This window comes from Phyllostomus discolor, chromosome 14 (genome assembly GCF_004126475.2).
Source record: "Phyllostomus discolor isolate MPI-MPIP mPhyDis1 chromosome 14, mPhyDis1.pri.v3, whole genome shotgun sequence".
NCBI lineage: Eukaryota > Metazoa > Chordata > Mammalia > Chiroptera > Phyllostomidae > Phyllostomus > Phyllostomus discolor.
Window position 1 is genome coordinate 1,550,557 of NC_040916.2, and position 16,252 is coordinate 1,566,808.

Genomic DNA, 16,252 nt, shown 5'->3' on the forward strand with positions numbered 1-16,252 from the left:
CCCAATGACTTCTGTTAAGTAGCAGACCATCTGGCAGTTACTCTCCAGGGAACTTTTTGGTGCAGTCGTGATCAGTAGTCAGTCACCAAATGCTATCTATACTCGAGGCACCGTGCTAGAGGTTTCTATGGCTGTGGGGCCCTTGAACACCCATTCTTTTACCTGGCCTGATTCTCTTTGTCCTGTTTCATTTGACTGAAACATGTTCATTAACTGGTTGTTAAGGTTGATTCTATCCTTAGGGGAAGCTCAGTGTCTTTATCTGTTGTTCTAAACCAGCATCTGGTTGTATCGTTCTTGGCAGACGTCTAGACCTAGCTTCCTTAGCAGCCCTTTGGTGTCAGTGGCAGATGCCACTATTCCTTTGCAGAGCCTATCTATATTGTGTCATTGCCTTTTTGCAGCTAAAATATGATCCCCATCTCTTGCTGTTTTAAAGCTCACCCTTCATTTCTGGGCTGCCCATTAAAATATGATGTTTTTATTCAAGCATTGCTGCCAGTTTAAGCTCCCTTACAGAATAGAGAGAATTGAGAGGTTGTGAGCTCAATAAATGATCAAGTTCAAGTGTATTTTTTCTTTCACAAATGTATACTAAGTCCTATTTATGTGCTAGGTAGTGTGCCAGGCACAGATGACTCAATGATACCCCTTCTCAGCTCCCTTTTAGACATCTCTTGGGTCCTCACCAAAGACAGATTGTTCAGAACCCTACTCTATAAGGTGGCAATACCAGTCCTTCAAACATTCAATGGCAATAGCTGTCTTTGCTGGCAAGAGGTAGAGGGAGAAAAGTCTTTGTTCATGGTCTCTTGGACTCCTGAGGCATTTAGAAGTGGAAGCTGTAATGTGTAATGAAATGATTTTGAGATCAAGGTGATGTCCTGAACACTGTGGGTGTTTTATGTTGACACAATTTCCTTCTCCATAGACAAGCCAACGGCGAAGATTAGACCAGACCCTCCACATCCCCGTGAGGGCCAGAAGCTGTTGCTACACTGTGAGGGTCGTGGCAATCCCATGTAAGATTTCCCTCCTGGTGTCTAATACAACTCCACAGCCTCAGATTGTGATCTTCACATAATGTCTTCCTATCTCCTGTGTACTGTCTAGCCTCTAATTTTCCCTGACACTAACAACATTCATCCTCTGTTTCTCCTGCAAAGCAGCAGTGGTGGGGAGTTGGGGGGGGCAGTCCCTGGTTCCCACAAGGAACCAAATTACAGTAAGATACAGTTAGAAAATTTCCCTTTTCTCCACATTGAACCCCAAGATGTCACCCTCCCCCTGCTTCTGAGCAGCTCAGTGTTTCTGGCTCATATAACTTCTTGAACTTTCATCAAATGGTCCTTGACTTCCCTGCTCTGAGTTATATTTGTCTCCCTTTAGCCCTGACCTACTCTCTTCTGAACACTCAACAGCCCCCAGCAGTACGAATGGGAGAAGGAGGGCAGTGCACTACCCCTGAAAATAATCCAGGAGAGCGCCCTGATCTTCCCCTTCCTCAACAAGAGTGACAGCGGCACCTACGGCTGCACAGCCACCAGCAACATGGGCAGCTACAAGGCTTACTATACTCTCAATGTGAATGGTAAGCCCACCTCACTTTTCCTCCAGCATCCTTCTTCTCCCCTTCTCTGTCCATGTTACACTGTCATGTTTCTGTCACCTGAGAGCACCCCCAGATGGTGATTTGGAGTAGACTAGAAGGACAGCAGCTCCCCATTGAGGGCCTGAAGACTCAGCTTCAATTCAGATCTACCCTGGAATGTATAGTAAGGAAAGATCAATAGAATGGAGGACTCCTATTGGCCTTTGTTTAGCATTAATGACTCAGGTGACACCATCCTCCAACCCCTGCATTCACCAGGCAGCAAAAATAACAATTCTGTGTATAGAGGACCCAGAGCCTCCCAAGTATGGGTGTAGATGCATTTTCCATTGCAACAGGCTGTTTTCAGAGTTGCTTCTCCTGTGACTAGTATTGGATGCATACTGCTGCTATTGTCTCCCTTCCTGCAAACCTGGATCCAAGGAGGAAATGGAGATAAGTTTGTACTATGCTGAGAAATAGTCAGAATCTTTTCTCAGATGCCTCAGATCTTCCAGAGGAAAGAGATGATGCTTCTTCTCTGAAGTTCTTCCCAAAGATACAACCACAAAACCCTGTTTCAGAAGAGACAAGCTAAAACAGAAGTCCCTTTATGGGGCGTGAGAGATTTTTTTAACGATCCCAGTGGTAATGGGGTCATGCCAAAAAGTCTTACAAGTCTTTCCTCAGAATAGGGAAATGCATTTGTCAGGGGGACATCAGAGGCTCCGTTGAATGAGAAACCAATTAAAACTAGCCTAATCAAGCCTAAGGAGACAAAGTAGGAAAGATAAAATATATAATGAGTCAATGAGGCATCTAGACTCAAGTTGAGTCTGTGGAAAAACAGTAGTTCTAACATTGATCAGCCTCCCAGGGATAAGAGATCTGAGGGTGTCTGGAAGGGGTAATTCTGACTCCCGGGCAAACCTCAGCATTATGGGGACTCAGCACCACAAACAGCTAGATGCCTGAAGCAAGGACAATGCCCTGAGGTACATTATCTGCCCCCATATCTCTCTAGACAAACTGTGATGATGATTGGCAGTGAGAAATTTCTGGTGCTCTGTGGTTGGCTTCTTTCTGATCCTCCCAGCCTTGTGCTAGAAAGCCAGTCCTGTTTGACTGAACTGCTTCCAGTGCTGACACCTGGTGGTAGAATGGGTTACTGCATCTTGCCGGAATATCCTAAGCACTATACCTGCCTGGAATGAAATTAAATGCTGTTCCACCTAGAGACAGAGGCCTGTCATGGATGACCCAAGAGATCATGTAGGCCATGGAAACCTATGTTTTTTCTAGGGAATTTCAATTTCCTTAGTCTTAATAATAATTAGCCAAAATTTATTTTTAATGTGCAGCATCTCACATGCTCCCTAGGAGAAAGACAGTGGGTACCTTCATTCCCCTTCTTCCAACTTACGGTATCAACCCCTCCCCACCATCAAGTCATGGATCCCCTGGGCCTAACTTCTCCATCCCTTCCAAGTAGAACATTAAAAACAGAGCATAAATGTTTTATTTTCAAATAAGGCATAGATAGGCAAGGGACTGAAAAGCTGGCCTAATCAAGCCTGAGGAGACAAAGTAGGAAAGACAAAATATATAATAAGGAGTCAGTGAGGCACCAAGACTCAAGTTGAGTCTGTGAGAAAACAGTAGTTCTCCAACGGGGGGGAGAGTCATATCTGTGGTGAGTATTTTGGACACAGCACTGTATCCTGGGCCTGTGCAGTGTCTTCTCAGGTATTTGAGATGCTGCTATGTGGCTAGTAGTGTTCTTAACATTCCTAGCCCATCTGTGCTGGCAGAGACATTGGCCATCATTGAAGGCAGCATGGCGGGACTTCCTTGAAGAAAATATTCAATTTACTACAAATGTTTGGGTGGTAGGAAGTAAAAATGCAGTTGCAGACCCCCTGATGAGACTTACCAGAGGACTTGAGTTTTGCTGGAACTTTAAACTCCTCTGCCAAGAAGGAACACTGTTTTTTATACAGAAGGTCAGAGTCTACCATAGCTTGTAAGGTGTTGTTAAAGTACCTGATTCTTAAATCCAGTTTCTTACTACTCCTTGTCTATCTGATCTCAGGGCAATGGGTTAACAGGTTGAGAAGCCCTTGTAGAGAAACCATCTTGGAATATTAAGTGAATGGGAGAATAAGAGGGCTTGGGGGATAGGGAAGGAGTACTCTGATAATCTAGAAATTAGAAGAAATAAATATAGAAACCGGTAAAGAGACTGGGAGAAAAAGAGAGAGCAAGAGAGAAATCTCAAAAGATGATTTAAACATTAAAACAATGATCTTTAATCAATGGGTAGGATATGTATCTATTTACTCATAAATACATTAACTTTTGTAAACATTACTATTTTCCATACACTGTGTAAGAAAACTGAGTACAAAATAAGACATATCCCCTTTACTTAATGATGCTACTCCATTCTCCTAATGTTAGTATATTTTCTCTGCTGTGTAAGATTACCGTGACCAGGTTAGAAATGCTATAATATTAGGGTTTTTCCCAGATCTGACTGTATGCATTGACCCTTCCCTCTAGACCACAGTCCGGTGCCTTCATCTTCCAGCACCTACCACGCCATCATTGGTGGGATTGTGGCTTTCATTGTCTTTTTGCTGCTCATCCTGCTCATCTTCCTCGGCCACTACCTGATTCGGCACAAAGGTCAGATATGTGAAGGATCAGGAGAACTTGGGTGTGGGTAGGGAGATGGGTCAGGAGCAGATACGTAGGAGCTGGCTGCAGGAATGACCTTTGGAGACCCAGTCAGCCACTATGAGTGTTTGAGAAAGAAGAATGCAGGCAATCCTGTAATAATGGAGCACCACCAGTCCCTCCTGAAAGCCTCACCACTTGTTGATCATCCAGTAAAATCAAACCTTCCCACTCAGTAAACTGCTGCTCCCATGCTGCTCTGCCACAAGGATATTCTGCTATAAGCAGAGAACTGAGAAACTCTGCATCTTCCTCCCATTTCTTTATATATGTTCTTCCTTTATGTTTTGCTTCATTTCCCTTGGCCTTTAATCTCCTTGCCCTTAGTCTCCACAATATCTCCTTTCTTTTCTCTTTTCTCCTGTATGCACAACATCTCTGTACCATCTCTTTACATGCCTTCTTCTCATATACCCCCTTTTGCTATGACTTCCAGCTGTGGCCAGACAATACCTACTGATCAAGTGCTAGTCCGCTCATAGCTACATTGCACATGGAGATGACATGGCAGTTTCCCTAGCACCACCTTACACATGCACACATGCACATGTACACAGATACACACATGCACACCTACATACACATGCACATATATGCACACAAGCACACAGATGCGAATACAGGCATATACACACATATACACGCACTGTTATTTTTTGCCTATATCATTGATTAGATTCACTAATTAAAGGCAGGATTCATTCATTCATAGGGGTATATATGGTCAGGTGAGGGATGTTGCAGCAAAATGCAAGTTAGATCAGGTGAGGAGGAAGAAAGCTCTAAATGGGAGAAAAATTCAGGAGCAAGGTGTGAATGGGTGGGTGGGAAAGTGGGCAAGGGGAGATTGAAAGGTTTGGAAACTGCTCCTGAGAAGGGGAGCCTCTGTTCCTCTCTAGGAACCTACCTGACACATGAGGCTAAAGGCTCTGACGATGCCCCAGATGCGGACACAGCCATCATCAACGCAGAAGGCGGGCAGTCAGGCGGGGACGACAAGAAGGAATATTTCATCTAGGGTGCTCACCCACTTCCTGCACCCCTCCAGGGACCCCATGGGGACTGCCGGGGCCATAACCAACTTGGACTTGTACAGAGCAACCCCAGGGCCACACCTCCTGCTTGCTCCCCAGTTCCCCACCAACCCCTTGTACAGAATGTCTGCTTTGGGTGCGGTTTTGTACTAGGTTTGGAATGGGGAGGGATGAGGGTGGGCAGGGAAGAAGGGTTGCCCTCAGCCCTTTCCGTGGCTTCTTTGAGTTTGGGTTATTATTATTTTTGTATCCCAAATCAAATTTGTCTTCAGGCTGGAGGTACAGGGGCTCTGGGGTGAAGAGAGCAAAAAAAAAAACCTGGAGCTTTAAGAGGAGAATGAGGGTGGAGGGGTAAGGATAGGAAGGAGCAGGGCTGATTTAGTAGAGGCTCTCACCAAACTTCTATCCTGTACAACAGAGCAGCTTCCTGGACTTCTCTGGGAATGGGGAAGTTGTGAGCAGGAGCTGGCCTTTCTTCTGCTGATAGTCACATACCTGGAGCTGTGGACAGAGACACAGGTGCCTCTCTGATGCCCTTGTTCCACTTCAGTGGGAAAGGGATAAATGGGGATCCCTGAGGAGATGTGACCTGAAGATGGCATGCAGCCACACAGAGATATAGGGGTTCCACATGGGGAGGATGTGGGTCCCTGCCAGAAGGGGTAGATTTGGAGAAAAAGGATGGCAGAGATGGTCCCATATACCCCTTATCCCCATGATATATAAAGCCAGGGCCTTTACACGGGACTGCCCTTGGGGGATAGCAGGGCAAGGCTGCACTTCCTTGCTCCAGCAGCTGTGGGAGAGGTGCTGCTCCAGGCCCAACTGCATCTGCTTCTCTGCCTAGGAGTCCCTCACTCCCACCCAACCCCTGAACTGTTGTTGCTTGGCAACCACTACTCTTATGGCATTATTCACCAACTCCTCCTCCCACCCCTCCCACTTCCTAAGCCACAGGTGGCAAACACAAGGCCCTCAGGCATAATCCTGCCCTCTGCCTTGTTTTATCCAGCCTGACACCTTATTTATACCAGTGGCAGCACCAAGCTCTCGCTTAACTGTTGAGGAGTTGTTACATTTATACAGTCCCTAAAATTCCACTTGGCCCCTTTGAAGGCAACCTTGAAGCTGATGTGTTCCCCAGTGAAAATGAGTTTGACTCCCCTGTCCTAAGCCATCCCTTAGTCCTTCCTCCCTTCTCCAGCAGCCAGGCAGATATAACCACAAAAGTACAAAAACAAGCTTCACTACACTGAGCTCTTTCCTGCCTAAACAAAGAAAATAATGTGAACTCTGTGTGCATGCATGTGTGCACATCTGTGTGTGAGAGGCAGTGAGGCAGGTCCTGGGCAGGTGGGCGAGCTGTGGGACATATAAACATGGACCTTGGGAGCAGAGAATACATAGCCAGCTTAGTTGTACCCTGGGAGGTTGCTCTATCCTGGCATTTTCCATGCCACCCCCAGTGTCCATCTGTCATGGAGAAAACAGTCCCAGGATGCGTTTGTATTCAGTTGTCCATATAGTCTTGCTCTAAAATACAGAGCATTGAACCTCTGCCTCAATCTCCCTTCTTGGAGTTGTGGAGTCAGTGCCACAGCCTTCACTATGCACCCCTCAGGCCTCTCCCTGGCCCTGACCCTGGAACAACTGCTGTCACTTTTTCCCTAAAGTCTGTACCCAGTGACCTGAGGGCTGGAGTGAAACTTCCTCTCTCCTTTCCACTTCCACCCCTCCTTTTGATTTTCTGTCTTCCTTCCTGGCCTGAACTGGTTGCCATGGAGATGAGTTGCTCACTTGCTCACTCACTGTGCAACCAGCTACCCTCTTTCACACCCAGAATGTCCCTTGGCACCACTGTCACTCTCCTCCAGCATGTCTTCCCTGTTATGACAATGCAGGGGCATGCAAAATGGGGGCAACTGCATTCAGCAGCTCTGTCCACCCCTTCAGTTCAGGTAATACTGTTGTGGATCTTCTAGTATCTGGCTAGGGCCCTGGGCACCACAGGCAGCACCCCCTTAAGCCAAGGCTCCCTCCTCTTAAAGCAGCAAGGCAGCCTAGGGCCCCAGACCTATTGGTTTCCCTGTCTCCTTGCACCCACTTCCGGGAAAATGACTTTACGTCTTTGAGCTGAATCTCTCTGTCCATATTACACAGAAGCCATATTTGTACTGGGGGCGGGGGGAGAGGACCCTTGTGCTGTGTGTGTCTGTTTGTGGGTGGGGGGTGTGGGGAAGGGAGTAGGGAGGGGATCGTGTATCTTTATAACCTTTCTAACTCTCCTATGCTAATCTCAGAGGGGCACCCTCAATATATCTGGATCACCGTGTCGCTGGGCTGCCTCCTTGCTGCTCTTGCTCCTGTGAGGATACGTTATAAGGGCTGCTTTGCTGGAATCCCCTACACCTGGTACTTTTGGGGGTGGTGTGTGCCTCACCAGGCCACTCTCCCAAGGGCATCTCTGTATGGAAACAATATAACTCTCCAAGGGAGAGAAGTGTGTTCACTCCCTTTGGCTTGGCCCCTCCTTTCCAGAGAGTGTTTGGGATGGGACATCTGGCTGCTCCCACTGCCTTCCATCAGGCAGGACTGGAGAAGGTGGAGATGAAGGTGAAGATGCCTCCAACATCATTCCAGGACAGTTTCAACAGACCCCCACAAATCATTTTCCAACCCCCTCATGTTGAACCTGAAACTGGAGCTAGCATCCTGGGAGAAAAGGGGATGGCCTTTGTAAGATCCACATTCTTTTGCAACATGGCTTTCCTATCCATATCTAGGCACCCCTCTATGGGAAGGAGCTGCTTAGCAGAATTGGAGTTAAAGTATCACATGCTTTCTTAGATCAATGAAACTATTCCAAAGCAGCCCTCTCTATCTCACCTTTCTGACTTGAACACTCCATGACTCACCATTTGCAAATGTCCAGCCTCAGCCTCCCTAACAGGAAATAAAATGTTAGGGTGAAGGGGGGTGAATCAGTAGAGTCCATGGGAAAGCAACTGGGGAGAAAGGGGCTACCAAAGAATCATCATGTCGGCTTAGGGGGATTCACCTACAGGGTAGATATCCTTTCTGTCAGCCAGTTAGAGAGAGGTAGAAGCTCTCCCCACAAAAGGGACTTTACACAGTGCTGAGATGCTAGGTCAATGTAGCAGTTCCAAAGCTTTTGCATTCCCCACAGAAATATGAATAGAGATTACCCCAGAGTCAACAGGCCCATTTAAGAATATATTGTCCCATTGTCCCCCAGAGCCTGCTTTAACTTAGACCATGTGTTCTGCTTGCTATGAAAGATACCTTCACTGCACCCATAGATGATGAGGCAAATACCTAGTTGGTCCCTGAAGTAGCTTCATTATGCAGCCCTCCCTCCTCTTACACTGAAAAATTCAGACTCATACCCAGATATATGCCTTAGATATTTGCACACAGTACACAGCATACAGCCACACACAGATAAATGAACCCCTTCTTACACCCAGACTAATATACATAAAACCCCCACCCACATTCTACTCAGCTTGTCAGCATCTAATGGATCCAGCCATAGTGCCACTAATACTCCTTCCTATAAACACTTGACTTTTGAACTATCTTTCATTGGCTCAAGTTCAAGGGAATAGACAGTGAGAGTCAACTGCCTTTCCCTCCAGCTTCCCAGCATGCCCCTTATCTCTGTCTCACACTTCACCCTTGGCCCCAACTTCTTTCCTTGTGCTTAAAATCCTTGCTGGGAAGCCCCTTGGCTTCTAGCTTCCCTTTCCACTCTTGGGAAAATACCTATTTTCTGGTCCCCACCTTTTTCCTTTCCCGAATGCAGGTCCCCACCAGTGGAATCTAACCTCAAAACAGGAAGCCTTAGGCCAATGCCCTATGTGGGACTGAAGGTTACGCAGGCAATGGGTGTGGGGTAAAGGCTTCCTGAATGTGCCCCTCCCCATGCCACCCCATGGCCCCGCTCATAACTGATGGTCTTCACTAGTCCCTGGCACTTATCTTGGAACCACAGCAGGTGACAAAACCGTCCCAGTCCTTCTCTCTGCCTGCTCTGAGCCCAGCAGTGTCATGGGGAACTGTTTGCAACGGGTGAGTGTGAGGAGGGACCCACAACCCCCACCTCTGCACTCACTACCCCTCTGTCTTTATACCTCTTTCCTTTAATCCTCATCTCTTATCCCTTCCTTTTTTCCCTCTCTCCTTCTTACCACAGTCTCCTAGGTCCCCATTATTTTCCTCCTCATTTGCCTTTCAGTTAGTTCCATCCAGGCCCCTGGTTACTCTCCCTCCAACCTTCCCCTGCTCTCCAGTCTTACCCACTGCCTTTCCCTTGCTATTCCATCACCCTGCTTCTCCACAGACTCCTGAGTCTCCACTGTGTTGTCTTTTACCATCATCCCCACTGCACCAAACTCCTATAGCCCCCTTGTTCTCCAGCCCCAGGGTCCCCTCTGTCCTCCATTTCCCTTTCCCTTTAGTTCCCCAGAGACTCTTCAGTAGAGTAACTGGATGCTCTGATTGTCCCCTCTGGGGATATCCTCCAGGTGGACTCCTCCTCCTTCACTGGTGACAACTCGAGTAACTTTAACTTTGAAGATGACTTTTCAAAGTTTTGGAATGAATCCTACGGATCTGGTGACTATAACTACACTGGACTGGAAGCAGCTGCCCCCTGCCGCTCCTGTAAACTGCTGGATGAGTCCGCACTGCCTTTCTACATCCTCGCCAGTGTCCTGGGTATCCTAGCTAGTACAGCTGTCCTGTTTGCTTTTCTCAGACCTCTATTTTACTGGCAGCTGTGTCCTGGCCGGAAGATCCTTGTACAGTTAGCTGTGGGCAGTACCCTCTTCAGCATCTCAGTGCCCATCCTGGCACCAGGGCTAAGTGGTGTCCATGACACCCACCTGTGCCACCTGGCCCATTTGGTCTGGTATGGTTCAGCCTTTGCCCAAGCTTTGCTGTTAGGCTGCCATGCCTGCCTGGGCCCCATATTGGGTACAAACCATGTCCCAGGCCTCACTCTGGGGCTCACTGTGGGACTTTGGGGAGTGGCAATTCTATTGGGGCTGCCAATCACTCTGACCAGTGACACTTCCAATGGACTCTGCACCCAGACATTCAGCCAGGACATTTTGCAGTTTATGCATGCTGCTGCTTGTTTTGCCATCTTTTTCCTGTTGCCACTGGGTTTATTGGGAGCCAAGGGCCTGAAAAAGTTATTAGACAGGGAGCCATGCCCCTGGATTGATATCCTATGGGTCTGGTTCATTTTCTGGTGGCCTCATGGAGTACTTCGGGGATTGGACTCCCTAGTGAGGTCCAAGTTTTTGGTATTAGCATCATGTCCAGCCCAGCAGGCCCTGGACTTGCTGCTGGACCTGGCAGAAGTCCTGGCAATAATGCACTGTGTGGCTACACCTTTTCTCCTGGCTCTGTTCTGCCACCGGGCCACTCGTACTTCCATGCCCTCCTTGTCTGTCTCAACGAGACAGTCCTCCCATCTGGACACCCTTGAAGGAAAATCTTAGCTCTCTTCCACCTGCCAACCTGAATTAAAGTCTACATTGCTTTTATAAAGCTGGTGGTTTCTTATTTTATCTGAAGATACAGAGAAGGGGAAGGAAAATGATGAAAGAGAGGGATTTCATGACAGATTGTCTTGCTAGCATGTGTTTCTCTGGCTGGCTTGAGGAGAAAGTTAATGATGTAAAAACATCCTCTGGGCACACAGGTGTTCTCTGGAGGTGTGGGGTTGCTGCCATCTCTTCCACAGGGGAAGAGAAAGAAGACAAGAGTATGAGGGGAGCAACTAAACCTAAAAAAAACTGTAAGAGATAGCTTAGAAGGTAAGGGAAGAAGAGAAATTGCTATAGAAAACAAATGAAAGAAAAATAGAAACTGGAGAAAGCAAAGCAGAGAAGTGAAGATGAGCTCCAAGCATGACATCTCCTCCCTGTCTTCACTGTTCTACCTTCCTATGTGCCTTTTGTCTTTCTGACATCTGTTGGCTCTTTTAAGAGATCAGGGTGGTGGTGGGAAGGGTGGGGAGAAACCTTACTTAGTTCAGAGAATCTATCAAAATATCTAGAAGCCACTACCTAGGAGTCATCTCTCTGAACTTGATTCCTCATCATGACTTTAATCCAGAGGTGTCAAACTCACTTTCACTTGCGGGGGGGGGCCACATCAGCCTTGCAGATGCCTTCAAAAGGCTGAATGTAATTTTAGGACTGTATAAATGTAACTGCTCCTTAACAGTTAAGTGAGAGCTCTGCACTGTCACCAGGTAGAAACAAGGTGCCGGGCCAGATAACACAAGATGGAGGGCGGGATTTGGACCGAGGGCCTTATGTTTGCCACCTGTGCTTTAATGCCTGTGCATGTGTACACGTGTGCACATGTACATCTGTATCCCATGTGTGTCAAACCCACATCCATGATACATGCATGAATGTAATATGCGTTGACATGTCTTCTCTCCATCAGTGTGTGAATTGCACATACTATGTGTGTGCTCTGACCTATCAGCACTCCCTCTACTTTATTCTGCTCTTCATCCTTGTTCTCAGAATATGGAATCAGGAATTATGACACACTCACTCCCTACACTTGAGTTTTCTTTACCCCCCATTTCTGTGCCTAGTCTTTTCTGCATAGGTTGTGTAGAGGGAACTACAAATCAAGAAGTCGTGCAACATGAGAAACTTAAAGAAGGGGTCTGACCTGATTCATTTCTGCTTAGAATCCCCAAAATTTCCCTTTCAAATCCCAGCTCTTGGAATAAGCCTTTCTTTTCCATACAAATCTTTGCATTTATCTTCCACACTGTACCCCTATACTCTGGACACCTCTTCCTTAAATGTCCCCTGATTTTTTGGGCTGTTAGTCTTGATCCTGGAGGCTTTTTCTCAACCCTTATATAGCCACATTGAGGTGAGGATGGGAAGAACAATGAAAAAGTCTCTCTAGATTAGGGGAACAACTTCTACTGCTACCAACAAGTCCACACTACCCAAGATCACACACACAAATGCACAAACAGACAAAATGTGTTTATTTGAGTTTCTCCAACAAATAAAAACTGGGGAAACTTGAGAGGATATTCTTACATCTGAATACAAATGTGGTCATTCCATTTTTCAAAGATGAGCTACATCTGGCTCCTGCCCTACACCAATTCTGCTTAACTTTTTGGGCTTGGAGATATCTAGCAGAGTGCAAGAGAGAAACGGAGATGAGCTAGAGTATCCTAGGCAGGTTGTGCAAAAGGGCTGGGAAATTTTCCCGGGTGGGGGCAGTAACAAACCCTCTAACCCTCCCCGCCCCAACCTCCTGTCTCTTTGTAACTACTAGGTTAGCTTCTTATTGTGCAACCTAAATTGAAATATGGGATTTAGGGACTGATTAAGTTATGGGAGACATTCTAAAAGAGAAAGGAAGGGAAAGAAAATTAGGAAGAAAAATAATACACAAACCTAAATTATGTTAAGGTCTTCAGCCACAGTTCATGAATAAGTTCCAGCGTTTTCGTTTTCTCTCACTCTCTTTTCAGTCTTCTCTCATAATTCCCCCTCCAGCCTCAGTCCTAACAGACATTGCTCAACTTACCTACAAGGTACTGAATTATTGGAGTAGGTTGACTTAGTTAAGGGGAAGGCAAGGGTGTCTTCAACTTGCTGAATCTTTCATTGTTAACCTGAAGCAAGTGAAACTTAATTTAAGATTATTGGGGTTGTTTTATCTACCCCCATCCCCAGCTTGTGCCTCCAGGTAAAAGTACCTCCTTTTTCAGACCAGTTAAAGAGAACCCCAGATAATTCAACTGATATCACATCTCTCACAAAGGAAAGGCAGAAGCAAAAATCTGAAGTCAAAAAGAGGTCAGAGGTGGTTGGAAATACCTTCTTACAGTTATCTCTTTCCCATTCCACCCTGCCAACTTTGTCCTAGTACCTCCGGTACCTGCTTCTACCTGTTATTATCTAGGCTGTATTTGGATAGCTCTTCAGAAAGTCTAACCCTAACCTCAATCACTACTTTAAGGCTTTCCTCAGAGTTCTGTTATCCTATTCCATTTAACCCACTGTATGCCACCAACCATTATTCTGAACATTATTCTGAATCTGGCTTCTTTTCTGCAGCCTTTCAGGAATACAGATCCTGTTTTCTTAGAACTCTTAAGAATTTAATTCCAGGATTGGCAGGGACTTTTGCTGTGTATGAGTTATTGGACCTCCAAACTAAAGAAAAAAAATCCATTCAGGAAGATGAGAACCAAGGAACAGGCTCTTGGGAGCACACACGCTCTGGGGAGGTTCAGTCTGCAAAGCTTCTTTAAGGAAAAAGATTTATTTCTTAAGGGAAGGTTGAAGATCACATTGATGCCCATAGTTCATTTATTCCAAGCTCAGGCCCCTCCCAGAAGATTTAGGAAACAAGTAGCTGGTCTTCACACCCTTTTATTTATACCTATTACCCTTTACCCTGTCCAGACCCATTTCAGAAGCCAACCCCAGAGGAATTCTAATTAAGAACTTCACTGGGATTTTAAATCCAACCCATTGCAAATTCCAATTGCCAGGGATTTGCAAGAAAACCATCATGTGCTATCTAATTATTCTGACATCAGCAGCCCTCCGTCTGGGCACAAGGAGAATTGCAGTTTTAATTAGCAACGATGGACCTTGCAGACCAATGTAACTATTTAGGTTAATTAACAAGTCCAAATCCTTCTAAACCATCTCTACATATCTTCTAGGTGGTTCAGACAGGAAAGGTGTGAGAAAATTTAAAAATCAGTTCAGCAAAATGCACATTAGCTTTTATTTTTCCTGTAACTCCTTGGTGAAGGGAAGAGGAAATTTCCAAGAAAGAGAGGCATTTGCAAAATGGATTTGGGGGATTTTGGAGGCATAGCTTGAGGGAGATTTGAGATAGCTTTATGTCACACTTAGATTTAGAAAAACTCTTGTATATATTTGTATAAATGAGAGGGAAAAGTCCTTGTTATTTTCAAATACCTCTAATGCATTGTGTAGTTGTTTGCGAACTTGGTTTCTAAAACATGAGAACCCCAAGTTTCCCCTCACTGCTCATTACTCCTCACCTTTCTGCGCATGTTTCTACCACATTTTGGGGACACTTAAAGCTGTCTACTTCCTTAGATTTCACAGATAATATCCCAAGTTCCATTTGCCCTCTTCATGGATGATTGTTTGTACTTTTTTCCTAAGTAGTTCTCTGAATTCTGGAAGAACACGCTGTGTATTCTGAAGGATCTGTTCCTTTTCTTCTTCCTCTACATCAGGTATATTAACTTTTGGGGGAGGAGTCTTTTAGAAAATCTGATGAAATTTATGAAGTTTCTCTTCAGGAAAACATAGCATTATGCACAAATTTGACATTTGGTCCTTAGAGTTAAATTCAAATGCTTTCTCACTGCCTAGCAGGACTTCTATGACTAGGCTATGTTTTTGTCTCCCCTTTGCTCATTAAGCTTGAGAGGCTCAATGGCCTGAAGAAATGTCTATTCTTTTTTTAAACTTTTTAACTTTTTTTATTGTTGTTCACGTACAGTTGTCTCCATTTCCCCTCCACCATTACCTCCACCCCAGCCATCCTCACCCCCCATCCTTGATCCCATCCCTCTTTGGTTTTGTCCATGTGTCCTTAATAGGTGTTCTTGAAAACCCTTCCCTCTTCCCCTCCCACCATTATCTAATCCCACCTCCCCTCTGGTTACTGTCAGTTCTTAATTTCACTGTCTCTGGTTATATTTTGCTTGCTTGTTTGTTTTGTTGATTAGGTTCCACTTATAAGTGAGATCATATGGTATTTGTCTTCACCACCTGGCTTAAGAAATGTCTCTTCCTTTAGGGGTCAAATCCTGCTTCCATTCTTTGCACTAGACATTTCCTCTACATGAAACACTTATTTCTGTTTTATTTATCTTGCTGCCATCCTTGGGGCCTTAAGGCAAATATTGCCTTCTCCAAGAGATGGGATGTAGCCCCAACTCACCCATGCTCTCAATGATTCTTCATCAATACACATGGAATGTTTTCAGTGTGACCTTCATCACACACTGAAATTGTTTATTTGTTTGCTTATCAGTTTGTTACTAACTTACCATCACCTCATTCCACCACTGGAAAACAAACACCAAGTATGCAAGAACCTTTTTGGTAATGAACATATTCAGAGCTCAGTATACATGTGCTAAATATGTGAATTAATTTTGTGTAAATAAAATGTGCCCAACTCTAGAGGGTTTACAGTCTCACAGGGGAAGAGGAACAAATAAGCAAGGAATTAGTACAGAATAAATGCCAGAAAACAGATCTCCTCTCCCTAAGCCCTCTGGGGAACTTCTCCATACCAGTCAATAATTTAGGGGCAGAAAAGACGGAAGGATTATCCGTACACAATTTTTTGCTTGCACACCTGTTGCTGTGTCCACTTTTGGCCAGCTGGAGCTGGAAGACTTCACTACATTTCCTGACCCACACATTGGAGGACCTTTGGGACATTGTGGGTTTTGAACAGTAGGGGATGGCTGTGATTTTCACCTTAGCCTGAGGAACAGTGAGTCCCAGGAGACCACCCTAGAGTTCAAGGAGACAGTCAATTTTGGAATCTGGCCACCTCCGCAGACTTTATTACACTCAGCTAGAGAGAGCCCACACCCTTCTAGGACTTCAGTCATTTAAGTCCCCAGGGTTGATATTTCTTTTTTTTTTTTTTTATCAGTTAACCTTCTCTTCTTTATTTCCAATTTACAACCCTGGCTCCCTTATCAACCTTCCCCCACCCCTTGACAATTTATCTCTCTGTAGTTCTGGGTAACCCCTTAAGACATTTATGGGTATATAACTCATTTAATTTA

General features: G+C 45.4%; 2 protein-coding genes across 4 annotated transcripts in view; both read left to right on the forward strand.

Moving 5' to 3' along the window:
• CADM3 (cell adhesion molecule 3) overlaps positions 1-7,873 on the forward strand; it is a 31,365-nt gene extending 23,492 nt beyond the window's left edge. For 2 of the 3 annotated variants that reach the window (XM_028530648.2, XM_028530649.2), the window contains 4 exons: positions 932-1,022; positions 1,422-1,591; positions 4,154-4,279; positions 5,230-7,873. In XM_028530648.2, coding sequence (XP_028386449.1) covers positions 932-1,022; positions 1,422-1,591; positions 4,154-4,279; positions 5,230-5,348 — 506 coding nt within the window. In that variant the 3' untranslated portion in view covers positions 5,349-7,873. Of the gene's footprint in view, positions 1-931; positions 1,023-1,421; positions 1,592-4,153; positions 4,280-5,207 lie in introns of all 3 variants that reach the window. The other variant, XM_036015612.1, reaches the window with a different exon arrangement.
• Positions 7,874-8,016: 143 nt separating this feature from the next.
• Positions 8,017-15,946, forward strand: ACKR1 (atypical chemokine receptor 1 (Duffy blood group)). Its single transcript, XM_028530651.2, has 2 exons — positions 8,017-9,456; positions 9,912-15,946. The coding sequence occupies exons 1-2, from the start codon at positions 9,436-9,438 to the stop codon at positions 10,893-10,895; spliced, it is 1,005 nt and encodes a 334-aa protein (XP_028386452.1). The 5' UTR covers positions 8,017-9,435; the 3' UTR covers positions 10,896-15,946.
• The last annotated feature ends 306 nt before the right edge of the window (positions 15,947-16,252 follow it).